This window comes from Chiloscyllium plagiosum, chromosome 16 (genome assembly GCF_004010195.1).
Source record: "Chiloscyllium plagiosum isolate BGI_BamShark_2017 chromosome 16, ASM401019v2, whole genome shotgun sequence".
In the NCBI taxonomy this organism is placed as follows: domain Eukaryota; kingdom Metazoa; phylum Chordata; class Chondrichthyes; order Orectolobiformes; family Hemiscylliidae; genus Chiloscyllium; species Chiloscyllium plagiosum.
The window spans coordinates 43,591,778-43,612,286 of NC_057725.1; the positions used below are offsets into that span (position 1 = coordinate 43,591,778).

General features: G+C 38.3%; 1 protein-coding gene across 8 annotated transcripts in view; it reads right to left on the reverse strand.

Annotated features, from left to right (window-relative positions):
• The window catches only part of mob2a (MOB kinase activator 2a), a 237,146-nt gene that overhangs the window by 1,690 nt on the left and 214,947 nt on the right, over window positions 1–20,509 (reverse strand). For all 8 annotated transcript variants that reach the window (XM_043705942.1, XM_043705940.1, XM_043705936.1 and 5 more), the window contains one exon: window positions 5,904–6,028. In XM_043705942.1, the coding sequence (XP_043561877.1) occupies window positions 5,904–6,028 (125 nt within the window). The remainder of the gene's footprint in view (window positions 1–5,903; window positions 6,029–20,509) is intronic.

The following is a 20,509-nucleotide window of genomic DNA, read 5'->3' on the forward strand; positions in this document are numbered from 1 at the left end:
CATTTTTCGATATTCCCCGAGTGATGAAAAAGCTGTCAATCTCACCCTTAAATATTACTCAACAGCTATTATGGGGGACACAGGTCTAAAGATTCACAATGCTCTGAATAACGTAACTGGCCTCATCTCAGTCTTAAATCCTTACTAAGGCCAAAACCACGTTCTACACTCCCCAGCCATAAAAATGAAGGTACAGGAGAAGTAGGCCATTTGTCCACATCATCCACTACACCTATCAGTGGCTAATCAGGAGGATAATCCTCCGACAGCTGCAACAATCTAAAAGGACAACATTTTTACAATTGAACAAACTTCAGAGGCCTTTTTAAAAAGGACAAAAGTATGAAAGGTTCCGCCTCCATTTCTGGCTTATCTCATTTTGTCAGCAAGAGATGGGTTCAGAGTTTGAATCCCTTAGGTGTGAAAATCTGAACTCAGCGGGTTGAAATTAATGCTGAGTTCAAACAGACTCCATTTCTACTATTGCAAGGTCTTTAATCTGCAGAATAGGAGTCACAAATTTAAGGTGGAGACATAAATACGCCTGTGAGATAGCAAAAAGGTCTGTTACACATCAGAACTAAGCTCAACTTCGATCCTCAGCCTTTTAAATATAAATATGCGAAGTTGTTGCTAGAGTGGAAAAAGAAGCTGCAGCTTCGGAAAGGAGGATTCTGTTCCTGCTCTTTCTGCAGATTTCATTATTGACATTTTTAAACAGCTATTATTACAGTTAGCCCATAAATACGTGGCTGAGTTAGCTATAAAACTACTCATTACAGAAGGGGCCAAGTTCACATTTTAACATAAGGTGTTAAGAGGCCATTACAAGAGTACTTGTTTTTCATGTTACAACATGTCATTTTTGTGACAGATTGGTCATGGCAGAGATTAAAATTTTTGAATGAGCACATTGTTTTCTGGATCAAGCGTATATGAATGAATACTCTCTCAGATTGTATGAATTTGTAAAATCTCCATACCCTCCTGAGGTGTGTCCATATTAGATATCGTGAGTGGCCTTGGAGGTGGCACAGGTATATGAATGGCCATGGGCTAAGTGGGCAATGAGGAAAGGAAAGGTGGCCAAACAGCCTGTTATGAAACTGGATTGAAGTCATCGGAACAGAAAGCAGCCTTCCAACCAGCCAACTTAGCATTCACTTGCCTCCTTGATTATCCAGGTAGATGAATTAGCAGTGCAAGTTATGATAGAGGCATGCCTGCATGGTGACTAAGGATAAGAACTGAAGATCCATGGGTATTCATTATATAGCGAGGAGAGACAAAGAAGAAAAGGGGAAGGTACAGTAGCATGGTTACTCGAGGCAATAGTTGGAAGGACAGGCTCAGAGAATCATGATATGGAATCTGTATGCAGACAGATAAGGAACAGGCAAGTGGCATAAAATAGATTGGGGGTTGTCTATCATGACAATATGTGCCTTTAGGAGGGTTTTGTCTGTCCTGGTTCTGTTAAGGGGTGTGTTATAAACCTGATGCTGAGGTGACTGCTCTATGGGAAGCAAAACAGAGTCAAGCCTGTTTTCAGAGTTTTAGTTTTGCTTTCACTTGTCGACACTGGGTTTCGAAGTTGAAGCTGTTGAAAGAGCATTTATCTGCTGCTAGATTCCTTCTTTTGGTGTTCCTTCTTCTGGACTGAAGATGATCGCAAGTGAGGAAAATCTGTTTTGCTGAATTTGCCTTTGCTAAGGGTGCATATGTTGAATGCTGCTATATTGGATAAGTTGATGAGTAGTAGTTTTAAAAAATATATTATTTTGTCTGTATTTTAACTATGGTGCACGTCGACTCTCTTGCTCCTCGGATGCTGCCTGACCTGCTGTGCTTTTTCCAGCGCCACACTTTTTCAACTCAGTTCCCTCATTTTTCCTGCAGCCTTTCTTAAATAATGGTACAATGTTAGCCAACCACCACTCTTCAGCCATCTCATTCATGGCTGTCAATGATACAAATAGCTTTGTTAGGTGCCCCAACAATTTCTTCCCTACCTTCCCACAATGTCCTGGGACACCACTGATCAGGTCCAGAAGGTTTATCTATCTTTATACATTTTAAGACCTCCAGTACCACCTCCTCCGATGTAATGTGGACTCTTTTCAAAAGATCTCTATTAATTTCAGAGTTCCCTAGCTTCCATGTCTTTCTCCACAGTACATACTAACAAAATATTTGTTTAGAATCTCACCCATCTTCTGCAGTTCTACAGATAGATGGCCTCTTGATATTTAAAGAGCCCTATTCTCTCACTAGTTACTCTTTTGCCCTTAATAGACTTGTAGAATCTCTTTCGATTCTCATTATCTACCAAATGAGAGGACAGAATGGAAGGAAATCAGTATTAGTAAGAAAATGGTGCTGGAGGAAACCTTTTTAAAAGTTCTCATCCTTGTTTTCAAAACCTTACATGGCCTCATCTTTCCCAATCTCTAATCTCCTCCAGTCACACAATCCTCTCAGATATGAGCACTCCCCTAATTCTGGCCTCTTAATTATTTTCAGTTTGGTATCTTCAGGTGCCAAGGCAATATCTTCTCCAATGCCCTCCCTACACCTGGCCATTTCTCCACCTCACTTTCCTCCTTTAAAACATTCCTTTGCTCACTTCTTTGACAAAGCTTTTTGTCATCTAACCTAATATCCCCTATGTAGACCATATTTTGTTTTGTAATGTTGCTATGAAATGCCTTGCAATGATTTATTATGTTAAAGGAGTTTGTAATAAACCAACATTTACGAGCAATCCATCAAACTTGTAGCCTACTACCTTTGAAGAACACTGACTAATTATTTAGTACACATGAAGTAAACATACACTTAACCAAAATTTAACTTAAAATTTGTGGGTTGCAGATAGTTTACACAACTCCCTACTTCACATGTATTGAATCAGAATAAGTGCCACTAGAGGGAGCCACAAACTAGTGTACAATAACAGCTAGCTTTTCCAATATTTGTAACAGCAGTACAGATTTCCATTATGCGCAACAGAAAATGTTCCGTGTTGCACCCCAATGATGACACTGTTTTATAATTAAATTTTAAAAACTCCTGAGAAGTTGCCAAAACCTTCCTTGCTTTCACCTAGCAATTTAATGTAATCTACTGAACAAATCCGAAGAAACATATGTCTAACAAGTTTCACAAAACTCAGGAAAATAATCTGCAAAGTAATGTTATTTGTGAAGGCAAAATAGAATAGTGCAATATTTCAAAATGTCAGGATACTTTATGAAACAAAGCAACTGAAGCCTGTTCTATAAACTTGCTCTACACCGTCTATGTATATTTTCAAGACAGCAATTCTGGTAATACTTTCTAACACCAGCAATAATTAGCTGTTTGTATCATGACTTACTCCACGTGAGTCACTGAAAACTACAAGTTTGTTCAAATATTTTGCGACTGTGGTTCCATTTTACGTAACCATCTCAATAATGTATCACGTGAGTCACATCCTGTCATACTATAGTCACGAATTTTACTTTTTAAAAAATAAAAGGTAATGTGCAATTCAGCGGTACTATAAACAGAAACTATGACAATTAGAGAATCTCCCATCTTTCAACGTGCATGTCTGCTACAAGGAAAACAGGCTTTTCAAACAAAAAGGTTCGATCAAAGTGAAGATCCCCGAACACCATCCATTGTTCAAGTCTAGTTTGTGTTCTGTCCATATCACTTAAACCAAAAGTGACACGACTATCCTTCCTGCTCCTTCTACGAAATACCTTTAATACATATGGTGGCAACAGACTAACTGTGTTGCTAACTGCCTGATGTTGAATTTGGATCAGCAAGAACTGTTCTCGAATGAATACCTGGAAATACTGAAGTCATCCTATTCAATTGCCATTCAGACTGAACCTGTACATGGAAAAGCTTGTTTACTCTTTTAACATCAAGCTGAGGAAACATTTAACACATTGCCATGTTGCTTGCTTCCATTTACAATCATTGCCAGGTTGCACATTACTGTAGGTTCCCAGCTTCTCATCTCAAGGTTTAATTCACCAACTGTTTCCTGCAAGGCATTTCAGATTCATACAATGCGATTCTCTAGTCTGTAACTTACACCTAACAAAGCCATGCTCACATCAACAGCACAATCCTCAGCCATTTTCATGTGCCCTTCTCGCTGACCTTACATTCAAATCTGAGTATGCTCACTCTCAACCATATTACCCAACTCCTTTAAAAAAGATTCTTGTATCAAGACCAATCTGTGTACACCAATCACACCCAGAAATCAAGGAAAATATATAGAAATAGAATAAACACAATAATATCTATCATTTGTCTGGAGGGCAACTGTAACTCCATAAGATCCGGGATGCATTTAATGAAAACCTTCTTTGTAACAGAGTCACTTTCAAGAAACTGCAAATGTCTTAGTATCTGGAAGTGATTGCTGAATCATGTTGCACAACAGCAAAACTGGGGACAGAAACAGAAAACAGTCTTAAGACTGTCTGCCTCAATGTGTAGTGTCCTATTAATAGGCGGGATGCTCTATAGAGAGCCGGTACAGGCGTGATGGGCTGAACCGCCTCTTCCTGCACTGGAGGGATTCTATGATTCCACGAACTTAGGTCATGTTAGAGCTTTTATTCGGCATTTTAAGTACGAGTGTGTAGTGAGGATGGTATGGTCTGCTATACAATAAGGACATTAAACAGTAACAATCTAAGGAAATAGGTGCTTTCATGTTTGGACTGTGATAAATGTTTAACCTATTACTACTGTTTGGAAACTTGTAAAGTGGAGCTAAGTAGGTTTTTTGTTTTCAATGCTGTGAGGGGCTGATATTTTTTTTTAAAAGGGTAAGAAATTCTTTGGAACAGTAAGCTCAAGAAATCCGAAGATATCATCTGATGTAAGCTAATTATAAGATAAGCTACCCTGTGACATAATGGCTTGGGTGTTTACGAAGTGAAACTTTGAAGACGCACAGAGACAGACAGACAGGGGTCACAAGCAGGTTGAATTCAGAACAGCAGTTCAGTTTGTGGAAGTCTCAGGCTGTTTTACAGGCTTCAAAGTAAAGCCAGAGAAAAAAGGCTAGCCTGCATATTGGTCTTCGGAAAGAGACTGTAACAATCACATGAAATGTTAAAGTCAAGATAGGACTGATAATTCACTGGGGTTGAGACTCTTGGGGATAAAAGGGTTGAATCTTCCTTTTTGCTGTTTATAAAATCTATTATAATTATATTATATAGACAGCTTTTCTTAATGCAACAAACTTATGCTGTTTTGTTAACAAGTACACTGAGAACCTCATCTGTATATGCTGAATGACTGACCACTGTGGTAACCAAATTGCAAAAACAAACTTAGAAACAGTAGTGGCCATTCAGCCTATGTTCTTCAGAGTTTCACTCTCAAAATCAGAGTTGTCCGTTAACCAACAATCTGGATTATAATTGGGTAGTGCAGTAGACTGGGCAAGATTAAACGAACTATCAAACTGTGCAAGTGTCATGGATCAAAAATATAGAAAAATACCCGCCTGGTCGTGGGAGTGCTAGTTTTATCCTCTTTTTGGATTTCTGTCTGACGTCTATTGAAACAAACTTAAAACAGCAAAGGATGTAGGAAGTAGAGGAAGAGTAAAAAGAGAGAGCGTGGACAAGCATTTCCTTATAAATCCTGAGATTAACCTAAACATGGAAATCTACATCACTAACAGGGTAAACAAAAAGTTTAAAAACTCCTCAAATGTGTGACAGTTTTAATTGTATTGTGCTGCTTAATGCAATATTCAATACAGCTTGACCTTGATTTGATTTACAAGGTTGATACCTTATTTGACAGCCAAACTAATTCTTTAGATATTAAATCACCCAAACCAAATATAAAATATATATATATAAACCTACCATATTTTGTTGGAAAAATATCTTCATCTGTCACAAACTTTTGTACGGAAGTCATGACAAAGTCCACATATTGCGGGGCTGTGCATTTGATTTTCTTTCCCCTTTCATCATACCAGTAATATTGCCTGATGACAAAAAAAAAATCAATTTACTTCAACTAAAATGATAGCAGCAGGGAGAGGGAACAATTTCCAAGTCATGTGCTTCACTCAAATACAAAATATCTTTTCCCACTTTCACTTGGTTAATGAACAATTACTCCAATTCAACCAAAATGATTTTGGAAATAAGATTAGATTAGATTAGATTAGATTAGATTACTTACAGTGTGGAAACAGGCCCTTCGGCCCAACAAGTCCACACCGACCCGCCGAAGCGCAACCCACCCATTCCCCTACATTTACCCCTTTACCTAACACTACGGGCAATTTAGCATGGCCAATTCACCTGACCTGCACATCTTTGGACTGTGGGAGGAAACCGGAGCACCCGGAGGAAACCCACGCGGACACGGGGAGAATGTGCAAACTCCACACAGTCAGTTGCCTGAATCGGGAATTGAACCCAGGTCTCTGGCGCTGTGAGGCAGCAGTGCTAACCACTGTGCCAACGTGCCGCCAAGAGTTTAACAAAGTTTCTGTCAAATTAAATTTGATCATTTAGACAACTCATATTGAAGAGATCTTGGAGTGCAGGTTCATAGTTCTTTGAAAGTAGTGTCGTAAGTAGATAGGATAGTGAAGGTGGTGTTTGGTATGCTTTCCTCTTTTGGTTAGAACATTGAGTATATGGGCGGCACTGTAGCTCAGTGGTTAACACCGCTGCCTCACAGCATCAGGGTCCTGGGTTCGATTCCTGCCTGTCTGTGTGGAGTTTGCACTTTCTCCCAGTGTCTGCGTGGGTTTCCTGCGGGTGCTCCGGTTTCCTCCCACAAATCAAAAGATGTGCAGGTCAGGTGAATTGGCCATGCTAAATTGCCCACATGGTTAGGTGTGTTAGTCAGGGGTAAATATAGGGTAGGGGAATGGGTTTGGGTGGGTTTCTCTTTGGAGGGGCGGTGTGGACTCGTTGGGTCGAAGGGCCTGTTTCCACACTGTAGAGAATCTAATTTAGGAGTTGCGAAGGCATGTTGTGGCTGTACAGGAGATTGGTTAGGCGACTTTTGGAATATTGTGTGCAATTCTGATTTTCCTCCGAAACGTCAATTTTCCTGCTCCTCGAATGTTGCCTGACCTGCTGCACTTTTCCAGCACCGGTCTAATCTAGACTCTATGGATGAACAGTCCAGTGATAATACCACTAGGCCGCTGCCTGCCCTGCTTATAACAATTTAGTTGTTAGATGAGTTGTACCGTGTGTAAATTAATTGCTACAGTGCCTCCATAAATTACTTTCTATGGATAGTAGCTTAAGTGATGCACTTTGTGATATCTCAAGTACAAAAGGTGTTACACAATCAAATAACCTCATTTGGATTTCTGCAAATAAAACACATGGGGGAAAACTTAGATGATGCAGTTTTCTACTTTAAAAATATGGAAATCATTAATTTCACAGTTATAATGTGCCATTTAAAATGTTGTATTTTCACTATCAATTTCTCAGAACTCATTGGTAAAAACAGAAGGGAAAATTAAATAAATTTTGTAATAGTTAATTCTACAAATCAAAACTCAACTAAGAATATTCACCAGATGTTCTCATGAACTGTGTAAAGACAATAAGTAAATAAATAAAAATAATGTTGAACAAGGTTTGTTATATTTATTATTCACATTAAAATGTGAAATGATCGCCACAGTAAAATAGCGATAATGATGATTCAATGTTAGCAACAAATTTAAGCCTACTAATCAGTGGGTTTTCAATTACAATTGCATTCCTTGGGACAAGTTTGTATCTAATGTTCTGTTAATTTATTTAATTTCGTACATACTGCACACCAATTTTAAAAATATACATTTGGAGAGTGGCTGTGCACTCGCCATAGTTTGTAGGTCAAAGCAGTAAAATATTAAATAGTAAATTGTGATTGTTAGAGTCTTAATGGTATTCAGTCTGGCTTAATTTTACAAATATGCTGTATATTTCAAATCCTTCACATAGAAGACAACTTAATGTTTAAAAACTACACTTTAGGCACATTTCTGTTACTCTGCTGCCAAAGGTGTAAAACAATATAATGGAGGTGAATACTTCAGAGCAACCTTTTCCCCGAGACCAAACAGCAGCGTGAGGTGCTGAAAACACACCTCACTCTGATTAATTCTTCAACCACGTCCAGCTGTTAGCCTCTGCTTATGTTGCCATTCAATGTAAAAACACCTTTAAGAGTTATATTCTGAGCAGTGAATAAACAGCAGAAGGAAAAACCCAGACATTCTTGCGGTACGATTTGCACTTACTGCTAGTAAACAATGTGGAATGAAAGCATCAGATCGCCTTTATTACACAAGATACTCCCTGTATTTGACTGACTATGTGAACATAACACACATAAATAACAATAGGCCCCAAAGCACACACTGTCTGTGACTGAGTACAAAGCGTCATGAGCGATACGGCAATGTGTAATTTAAAAGCATTTGTTGTTTGACAATAATCTGAAGGACTTAGCACAAAGCCAATCTGCTGTGGGATGAGTGGAGTTTGGGTTCAGTAAACCTCATGTGAACACAAAATATGAACACCAAAAGTACCGGTCAGGATAAAATGAACAATTTAAATAATTAAAGCATGCAAATAGTATGTGGATAAAATCAATAACAACTTCACCTTTGGGTGTTTTCAAACAACTTATTGAGACGAGGGAAATTTTTTTTAAAAATCTGTGGGGTGTGAATTTTTGGAATTCTCTAGTCCCAAGGGCTAGTAAGCTCAGTCCGAGTATGGTTAGAGATCAATACATTACTAATTATCAATAGCGTAAATTATTATGGGGATAGTGTGGGTAAAAGGTATTGAAATATTTGATCAGCCATGGATCAACAGGCTGGATAGCCTACACCTGTTCTCATATTTCTGATGGTGACAGGTGTTTTATATCCCAAGGTCACAGTGACAATTCTGTAGACTTTTCAGGAAACACTTAATTCCCTCCAATAAAAAGATCTGATATACTAGAGATCAATGAACAAATAACTTTTTCACATCTATTTCAAACAGAGCTCTAGAGCTAGGGACTAAATTAAAAAGCAGATCCTCAAAGTTTATGACCTCTGGATTATTAGATGAGCTGGGTGCAACAACCAATGGTACAAAACATTCGAGACCGGTGTGGAAGAGGTGGGTTCCGTTTTGTGGGATACTGGCATCAGAACTGGAGAAAGTAGGGGACATTGGCAAAGTCTCCACCTGAACTGTGCACCAGTGTTCTTGCAAAACACGTAACTAGGGAAATAGAGGTGTAAAGGATCAAATGTGGAAAATCAAAGAGCATAGAGAAGGTAGACCAAAAAACAGTAATATGGAAAATAAATGCCAGAGAATGATAGTAAAGCATAAAGAGAAAAAAAACTTAAGATTGCACCAATAATCAAAACTAAATGTTACAAAGTTTAAAAAAGACAAAACCAAAAGGATCTGTACCTGAATACACATAGCTTTCCTAACAAAGTAAATGGATGGATAATGTGGATTTAAATTAATAAATATGATCCGATAGGCATTAGGAAATAAGGCTGACAAAGATTGAGACGTGAATTTTGAGGGGTATATTACATCCAATAAGATGGAATCGGTAAAAGATGGAATAGCATTGTCAATCACAAACAGTATTTGTGCAATAGCTAATTACTTTGATTCAGGGGATCAGAACATAGAATTGGTTTGGGTGGAGATGAAAAATGGTAGGGAAAGGAATTCACTAGACAGAGTGGTTTACAGGCCCTCTAACAGGAGCCACACTGAAGAGTGAAGTGTACACAAAGAAATATTGAGTGCTTCCGATAAAGTGATAGCAATAATCCTGGAGGACTAACTTGCATATATGTGTGAAAAATCTAACTAGACATAGCAGCTCAGTTAAGGAGTTCTAGAATGCTTTTGAGATAGTTTTTTTTAAGAGCAGCCATGATGTGGAGGTGCCAGTGTTGGAGTGGGGTAAAAGTCACATGACACCAGGTTGTATTCAAACTGGTTTATTAGAAATCACAAGCCTTCAGAACACTGTCAGGTGAAATCACATTTTGGAACCAACCAGTCAGTATTGCGAGATGTCACAGAATTAATGACTTCAGAATAAAAACAGCTCTAGTTAAACAACTACAGATGAATCTAAAACTAGTAGTTTAGACTCAATTAAGGGTAACTACATGGCATTAAAGCTGAGATATCTGAAGTGAATGACACATTAGCCAGGGGATATATCAGTTGAAATGGCACACCCATAAGGGAAAATTTCAGAATACTCAGAATAAATATATTCTAGCTATAAAACAAAATTCTAAAAGGGACCCACCATTTGGGGTAAACTAAGGAAGTTGAAAAGCAGCAAACGTAAAGAAAAAATATAATTTAGTAAAAATAAGTAATGATGAAATTGCAATCATAGTGAAATAACGTAATGAAGCTCCAAGGAGGCAAGTGCCCACATTTAGATGGACTTCACTGTGGCATCTTTGAAGAGGTGGCTAATGAGGTAGTAAATGCAGTTTTGATACGTTTAAGAAATGCATTTTCCAAAATGCCCTAGATTCTGGGAAAGTTCTATCAGACTGTGATGTAGCAAATGTTTAGAAGAGTGAAAAGTGACTTGACTGAAGTATTTAAGATCTTGAATGGTCTATAAGATGGACATGAAAAAAAATTTTCTCTTGCAGGCGAGTCCAAAATGAGGGTTGGAGGGCACGGTTTTAAAATTAGTGGTTGTCCTTTTGGGAAAGGGACCAGGACAAATTTTTCTGGGAAGGTTGTGAAACTTGGAATTCTCTGCCTCATGAAGTCATTGAATATTTTTAAGACTGAGGTAGATAGATTCTTCTTAGGAAACGGAATCGAAGAAGTAGATGGGAATGTGGGATTTGAAACCCTGACAGATAAGCCATGATCTTATTGAACAGCAGAGCAAACTGAAGAGTTCTATTCCTAATTCATATGCTTGTACACTTGGAGAGTACATCAAGATAGACATAAACAAAGAAAATCAATTATTAACACGGCCAGGTGTAATTTAACCACCAACTCAACCTCCAAGCCTGTGTAATTTCTATCAATTTCTCCTTTCTTTTATAGATCTCTTGAGATGCAGACTACTTACAAAAGGTTTTTTTTAAACAGATACCTGGAGTAAATCACAACTGCAGTGGTAGCCTTTGATCTGGGCTAAACTCTAGGACCTTCTTATACTGTTTGATAAATCAGACTTTATTTGAAAGCATTAAAACTTAGACAAGTACTCCTTTTGGCAGAGTTCCTAGCCTCAATTAATTCTTTGTCACCCAACCCAGAGTTTACACTGACTGAAATATTTGAATGCATTAAGTTAGTAGTGTCTTTTCAGAACTCTGAAATAACTGCCTGGATAAGCTCAATGAATATGCCATTAAATGGACAAAGTGCCAAAATATGATCTCAAAATCGCATGACAGCATTATACACAGATAATTGCATTTTCTAAAAATGCTACATGAACATTTACCAATTAGTTGAATTCAAGCTTATTGCACTCACTTTACTGCAAAGATTACGACAATTCTACCACATGATTCAGTGGAAAAAAGAAACCGATTCTCAATTAAATGCAATTAAATTCAGTTTGAAGCAAAATATTTGACTTGGGGGATAGAGAAACTAGACACTTTATAAAGATCAAACATAGGTGCTTACACATTTACTATATTAATGACTAATTTAATTAAACAGAACATTTATAATAGGATTAATTAACTAGCTCTGTAAAAGTGTTTAACAATCAAAACTCACCACAAATATTTTTAATATTAAATTCCACATAGAAAAAATACTTGAATACCAATTACCCTTCTCCGCCCATTAATTTATATCTCAACCCTTTGCACATGGTAGCATGCATTTCACAAGTGCAGGCTTGCAACCATTAGCAAGAAAATATTTAGCCCCAGGCAACAACAGGTTTAAACTAGAAATACTCGCCTATCAAATTAAAACTCAACTGCTGTTGCTGTAGATCTTAAAGAGCTAGAGACTGAAAATACTGAAACTAACCAGTGCTTCTGTTTTTAGTTTCAACTTCTTCCCTGCTGTCATCTCAGCACAATCAAGAAGGATGTAACCTTGGCACCCTAATGAATTGAAATCTAGCTCACCCAGTCCAGGAGCAATACTGTTTTCTGTCACCTCCACAATATTGTTGCCTTTAATTCATCTATTTTACTGCTTAAGATCCAACCCAAATTGTATTCCATTCTGTTAAGTTTCCTCATCTTGCCATCTCACTCAATTTCTAAAATCACTGCAACCATTTCTCTCAGCTTTACTCATTTAATATATCCATCACGAACACACGGCTTTCAAGATTTAATAAGTTTCTACACTATATACAAGAATTGCTACAAACTGAAACAATGCCCATTATGGATACAAAATATAACTCGATTTGAATACATTGACTAAAATCTCCATATATTTGATTTAATGCTCTTGAAAAGGTTGTAACTAGAAATGTCAAAGATTGCACAAGAGCATCAAAAACAATGGCCAAATATTGAACATAATAAGAGCATCTAACCTTTCCTTCAATAGAAAGCAATTACTTTAAGCTTCCACACTCTGGCTTTGTTCTGAATTTTGTTTGTGAAAAACTATTATGACAGGCACCACTTTATGAAAGAACTGGCATGGGTAAAGGGAAGAAGTCTGGCATTTCTGGGTAGCAACACAATAAGTTCACAACAGATTACTAGACCTAAAAAGGAAGCTTCATAACAATGTTGTAGAGAACAAGCACTTATAAAAACATACTTTAACCATAGAAGGGTCCTAGGAAACACACAGCTGTCTTGTGAAAGCACACAACACAAAATTTCCCCTTATTTGGCAAAGATTCTGCAGAAACCTCTGTAAACAGATGAAGAGGACAGAAATCAACCAAGTGGGGAGCTTAAGGAGAGGTATAAGTTACAACAACAAAGTAATGCAATCACCTTTCCCTGCCAAATATTAATTGCTGCATCATATAGTTTGTTCCTGCATTTCACTATTGTGCTGCCTGTAAATCAACAAATTTACCAAGTAGCGTTCAAACATTAGAACTTAGTTTCTGTGATTTTGTTTTCAATTTACAGGTCAACTTTTCATTGTAGTAAAGCACCAGCCTGGACTGTGTATAGTACTCAATGTGGAGTTAATGGATTCAAGTCCTAAACAGCAGATAAGTTATTGTCACAATGAACAGTGAGAACATATTTAGATGATAACACTGAAAATTTAAGCACATAGTACATCATGACACTTGACTGCAGTACTAAGTGGATGCTATCTGCACAGACCATCTTTTGGCTGATATGTTGAACGGAAGTGGTTTCTGTGATCCCACAGGCTGAAAGAAGAAATCCCATAGCACCAAACCAGTGACTTTGTGACATCTACCATTTAGAAGGGGAACAGCGACTGCAAAATCCCCTCCACGCCATCCACCATCCTGATTTGGAACAAAATTGTTGCTCCTCATAGTCACTGAGTCAAAATCCCAGAAACCCTCTAACCAACAGCACTGTTTGTCCTTACATCTCAAGGACTGCAGCAGTACACCAGTAACTTAAGGACAACAAGGAATGGGTAATAAATCCTGAACCAAATCAGTGTTGCTCATCCATTAAAGAGTTAAAAATCAATTTCAATAAGTATGGCTGAGAGTAGTGCGTGAGGTAGCAACTATGTCCTGGCTCAAATTTATCTTGTCATCAACATAATTGAGAACCAAATATCCATTTCTTTGGACAAGAGCCCCTCCATCATCTACCTCCAACAATGTTCTGCCACCTGGACTCTTCCCTCTAGCCTTTTACCTGCACTTGACCTGCTCAAGAACTGTCAGTATGACGCTGGTTCGTCTCAATTTCTCTATACCCCCCACCCCAATGAACTGACTGCAATCTGTGCTCTCAGATCCAATTCTGAGTTTGTAATTTAGACTTATGTGCAAGGGCAGTGCCGTTATCGTCTGGTGGATTGACATCTACATTGCAGAGGCTGAGCACCAGCTCACAGACACCTCCTTCTGTCTTCCTTGACCATGACTCCAACATGGAACATCAGGACATTGAGTAGACTAAGGTCACTAATCTCATTTGTTCTGGTGATCGCCCCCGCAACTCCCTCCAAGCTTATTGTCTCCCAATTACACACAGCTCACTTCGGTCTCCTTCCCAAAATCCATAAACAGGACTGCCCAGGCAGACCATTGTTTCTGCCTGCTCCTGCGCCACAGAACTTAGCACTTCCTACCTTGGCTTGATTTCTTTCCACCTCTTGCCCAGGCCCTTCCCACATACACCTGCAATTCCTCTAATGCTTCGTGTCAGTTTCAGAATTTCCAGTTTACGGGCACCAACTGCCTTGTCCTTATCACAGATGTGCAATTCCTTTACATGCCCATGCCTCCCCTTCAGGATGGTCTCAGAGCTCTCAGTTTCTTCCTGAAAAAAGGCCTGAACCAACCCCATCTACCCTCACTCTCCTGGCCTGGCCAAGCTGATCCCCACCCTGAACAATTTCCCTTTTAACTCCTCTCACTTTCTTCAGGTCAAAGGGTTGGCCTGGAGTATCCACATGGGCCCCAATTATGCCTGTCACTTTGTGGAGTACGTGGAACATTCCTTGTTCCAGTCCTATTCTAGACCTCACTCAATTATTTCTCTGGTATTTTGATGATATCATCAGTGCCTGCTTTCCTCTCTCGTCCGGAAATGGAAACGTTTACCAATTTCGCTTCGAATTTCCACCTATTCTCACTTACACTTCGTCTACCTTTGACTCTGTCCTTCCCTTCCTTGACATCGGTTTCCTTTTCTGGGGATAGATTGGCCACCAATATCCACTACAAACCAACAACTCCCACAGTTACCTTGATTATACATTCTTACACCCTGCTTCCTCTAAAGATTCTAATCCATTCTCCCAATTCCCCTGTCTCCATCGCATCTGTTCTGATGATGCTAACTTCAACTTAACTTAGTCTCCTTATGTAGTTCAGAGTAATATTTGGTTTTATAAAGATTCTGTGAAACACCTTGGGATGTTTCATAATGATATATTAATATAAGGTCATGTTCAGAATGTCACTATTTGGGGAGCTCTCCCCTAACAGGGCCTTATATACTGTTGAATGTCAATTAAAAACTCAGAGGAAGCAGTAACTGGGAATCCAGAATGGCATAATGTAAAGAATTCCAGCTGACATGAAAGTACCCATGGCATCATTAGCTCAAACAACCACAAACAACAATGGTCATTTACATAACTGTACTGACTGGATCTCAGTCTGCACTTGGTTAAGAAAAGCAAACTGCTTGTGCTTTAGTTTAGCCTGACTGCCTAGCCAGGAAAGAAATGATGCCAAAACAAGAATCATTAAAATCATAGCTTCAGTTTTCATGATCATCAATTCTGTGGTTAATCTACTCAAAATATTAAAGATAGCCTGAATTCACTGTTTTAAAAAAAAAACGCAATGCATCCTAAAACAAGGCTCAGTGTCAGACAAAGGCATTAGCCATTTAGGATTAGAATGAGGAGAAATTTCATTTCAAGAGTTGTGGATCTTTGCAATTATCTACTCAAGGGCTATGGGTATTCACTGAGCATCATCAAGACACATTGACAGATATTTGGACACAAAGAGAATCAAGAGGTATGGGGATAGCATTACAGTCGTATTGAATAGTGGAGCATACACTTCTCTTGCTTATTCTCATGCAACACTGATGCTTCCAGTTACTTTTAGGGTTTTTGTTATTTTAACAATTTGAAAATTACCTGAAGTGAATAATAATTCTTCCATCCAGTATCTAAACAATCCTTGGCAAATAACAACATCTCAAAATAGAGGGCACATCGCAACAATAAAGTAAAGTTCTAAGACACAGATTTACCTTTAATCCTCAACATTTGCAAGTCTTAGCTGAACAGTTCATGAACTTCCTCAAAGGAGGGAAAATATGATCACGTAAATTGCCACCACTCTTCACTGCTGGTCAGGTAAAGATATATCTGCAAAGAACTGGTCATCTGCTTAGCTTGTCAGATAAATGATATACAGATCAAGCAAGAGAACAAGAGCAGAGAGAAGAGTAAAATGAGAGACCCGAAATAGATTGATTTGCTTCTCCTACAGAACCTGCTACTTACCCCAGATCAATACCTCGTCACCAATACCAATCAACTGGCTCTTGTTTAGCAAAATACCAGAAATTCAATGTAGGCATTCAGCTTGTTCACATTCAATTGCAGGTTTTAAACAATATGAGATAGTGCAGAAGCTTCCATGAATCACAGATTACAAACAAGGTCCATTAAACAAAAGACAGGTTTATATATAATTCAGACAGGGCTACACATACTTTTTTTTAAAAAATTCACCACTTCATGTGACAAATTCTACAGACAGTAAGTTATATGGTGTCCATTAGGTTTAACTAACTTTCGCACACCATTAATCTGCACTCATTAGAACAATTACTTTGTGCAGAATCTCAATGAAAAACTATACAAGGCGGATATGTAAGTACAAGGAGCAGCAACTTGCGTGTGACTCTTTACAGAAAGATGAGAACACATGAGAACTTAAAACTGCAAACGTGGAGGCTTCAATGACATCAAAATTAAATCAAGATTGGGCTGCTTTTATTTAATTAGAATCTCAGGGGACTGAGGTGTCCTCATTGGGCATTATTTATCTCAACTAATATGCATCCAGTTTCATGCAACATTTTAGGCACACCACTACACCAATTTCCAAACTGCTCCAACTTAGACAGAAACAATTCTTTCACATGCATGAATCTCCTCTTTCAGTACAGTTTTCAGTTATAACATAGGTTTCAGTTATAATGCTCCAAAGGAGCAAATCCAGGAGAAAACAGTATTGACAATTATAAATATCGTGAAGGATGATTTTGATTAAATAGCAGGAAATAAAATGTATTTGATGCGCATAAGCAATTACTGTAACACTTCCTGGGGCCAAACTACAGGTAGGCAAAACCCAATACTCAAACTCAGTACTTAGTAATTGTTAATGTCCCAATAAACATTAGGCATGCACCATTGTGGAATATGCCAGAACACTGCAGAATTTCTCTTCTTCCTGATTTTATGGTGACCCAAATTTATGGTTAGTTAAAACTGAACAGGAACAAAATGAGGCCAAGAGTTTGCTACAATGCTCAGGTTTTTCCTTCCTGACTGAAAAATGAACTCTGCAGGAGAGAGCTGTTTAAAAGAATTAGTGCCAAGCTGGTACAGAACATCACTGATAACAAAGCAAGCAGTTTAGATCTTTACTTAAAAGGATCTAGTGTAGAAGCAAACATCAATATCTGATTCAAGGCATATTGTCAACAATTTACATTCAATGTTTTTAACATACACGATTCCCAGCACTCTTAGAGGTAGGAAAACTGGGCACTACGCCAATGCAGCAGAGCTGAGGGATGATAAGCATTCAGAAAAATAAGCAGATTTCAGGGTGTTATGAAGAGATGTAATCCAAATATTTTTAAAGATTATATGGAACAATATAAATATACCTTGATCTTTTAAACAAAGGACACTTTGCTAAGGAAAATGCATTGATACAACACCAACAATGTTGCACCTCTCAGGAAGCAGGAGCTTGGATGCAGTCATGCAGTCTGCAGAATTTTTTAAAAATAGGTCACATGGCCCAGCTTGGGAATGGAATAAGACATAGTGTAATTTTGAACTCTCAACATGAGACCAGAGAGAGAGAGAGAGAGACACACACTCTCTCTTCATTCCATCTCTTTCTTTGTAACTCCACTCAGCAAAATAAATCCTTTTTACTTGGGGAGAGTTCCTGAAGAGATTTCCTTGAAATCTACCTCACTGCCTGAAGCAAAGGGAATTTAGCCGGCTACAACACTTCCATGAGAACAACGCCAACAGCTGTGTGTATAACTTTGGAATCAGATCACCATTTGGGATAATGCACAAGTTATCCTTTTTCCATGAGATTATTGATTACTGAGCCAAAGTACTTTGAATATGCTGCAGAGTTTTCATTTCCTGTTTCTCAGACTTTTGAGCCTTTTTTCTCTTAATAAAAGGGTAAATATCCTCCCATAGCACAAAATGTTTGCCAATGAACTTGGCATCTTTAAGTTTCCTTTTGTTAGTAAAGCAGTTATTTGTTATTGACTAAAAACCTGACTGAGTTATCCTTAATAGTGACCCTGGCACAGTCTCAGAACTAACTGGTCATGTCCACAACCTAGCTAAACTGACCAGTGGAGGGGAAGAATAGAAAAGAAACAGTGTACCCTCACAACTCAGTTGCAATCAGGCAGAGGACTAGAGTTAGAATTATTTAGGGAGAAATTAAAGTGCAGCACCTACACAACAAAATAGAAAGGTAAAAGGAAGGAGAAGGGAGATGTAGTGTAGTGGAGGCATGAATCAGAAGATAAAAACATTGGAATGGAGAATACAATGAAGCATATAACTAAAGGAACTAAAGGATGAGGAACAAAAATTGAGGTAGAAGGCCATAAAGGGATTGGAGACCAAAAAAGGTTTACGCTGGGGCACTGGGCGATTACTGCAGGTCTTGTGCAGTGGGTAGCACCCTTAATTCTGAATCAGAAATTCTCGCTTCAATACTCCAAGTATTGATGGTCAAGGAAACTGGACTTAAAATGATTCCAAATAGGTTAAGTGTACCTTGTAAATCTTTCCAATATATGCTGTTGGCAATGGCTAGCATGTGAGAGATTTCTAGTCAACCATATAATGGAAAGAAAGTGAAGCCTATAACATCTCTATCCACAGCTTCAAGCTATACAACACACGAAAATGTGTGTTCACACAGTAATTCGGGAAACAAGTTGGATTAATGGCTGCTGTGGATCAGATTGATTCCAATTGCATGGGATTAGATACCCATTCCAGCTGGAATGGATTTGGGACTTACCTCCTTGCCCTATTCATGGTACAGTTGTAGTGCTGTGTATTGGACTGAGAGACAGAGACACAAACCAAGCCATACAGAGAGCTCCAGAAGAAGGGAGACTAACAGGGGATTAGGAGAATCATAATCACAGAGGATGTCACTTCTTGATGACTAGGTCTATTTCAGTGCTATGTCAAAGGTAAAGTTGATTTGAACAATTCAAATATGGAATTGTGGCGATATGGAATGTAGCAGTATGTTCATGACCTTGCAATCACCAGGTAAAATGCCAGAAAAAAAATTAAATAATCAAAGCAATTTCAAACTAAGAATTGGGGGGTGGGGGAGTTATGTTTGATTATATTAAGCCTGTGGTACACTAGAGCCAAAAATAGAACATGAGAAAGACTGAGGGTAGACTTGAAAAGGGGATATTTCATTGCATGTTTCTCAGTCCACAGCTAGTCTTTAGACTGCCTCCCCAACACTTATCTCTGGGTCACCTGACTGACTGCCTTAAAGGAGCAACACAGACCCAAATGCATGCATAAGTTTAGTAGGGAAGTCAATTCTAATTGCTTTCTCCATGGCAACAATAGGAAACCCCATCAACCTTTGAGATAATTCAAGAAGAGACTCAAGCTTTGAAAACGTCTTTTATTTTAAAACAGGTCCCAATATATAATGTAAATGTGTCACTTTTAAGCTTGACTAATTATCTTAAATTGATGTGGATGTCACACTACAGGTGACCCCATTACACTATACATTCTCTCATATACACACACACACTCTTCTTACATATGCACCTGCAGACCCTCTCTCATGCACACACATACACACATCCTCTCAAAGGCTTATACTCCATCACACCCACACACACTTTACCAAGCTTGCACACACACAAATACACACTCTCTCACACGCACTCACACAAGTCTGTGGGATGGATGTATACTTGCAGAATTATATTTGTAGATACATTCTAGTTTGCTCAAAAAAATGCACAATCTGCAGGCAGTCAATACATGTAATATTTTGTACATTCCATTTTGGAAATAGAACCAGTCGGACTCAAGATTGGGATACAGCCAGACTCTAACCTCACACTTTCAATGCATTGTCTCAGCTGAGATATCACCTTTTGTTTTTAAACTTTCCAGTTATCTCGAGAAGGTGACTTTAAAGAGACTCTTGGATTTACATATTAATGAACAGAAACCTGCAGCCATTCTAAAAGATGAAATAACAACAATCCAGATTTGTTCATTATATCATTTCAGTTGCATGACACTGCAATCTGTTGCTATAAATTCTGTGTCTCAGGGTCTCATTTTCCACAACCCCGTGATGAAGGAGCAGCACTCCAAAAGCTAGTGCTTCCAAATAAACCTGTTGGACTATGACCTGGTGTTGTGATTTTTAATTTTATCTTAAATTGGTTATAAGTGCAGAGCAATTAGCAATCATTTCCAGAGTAATAGATGCATCAGGGGCT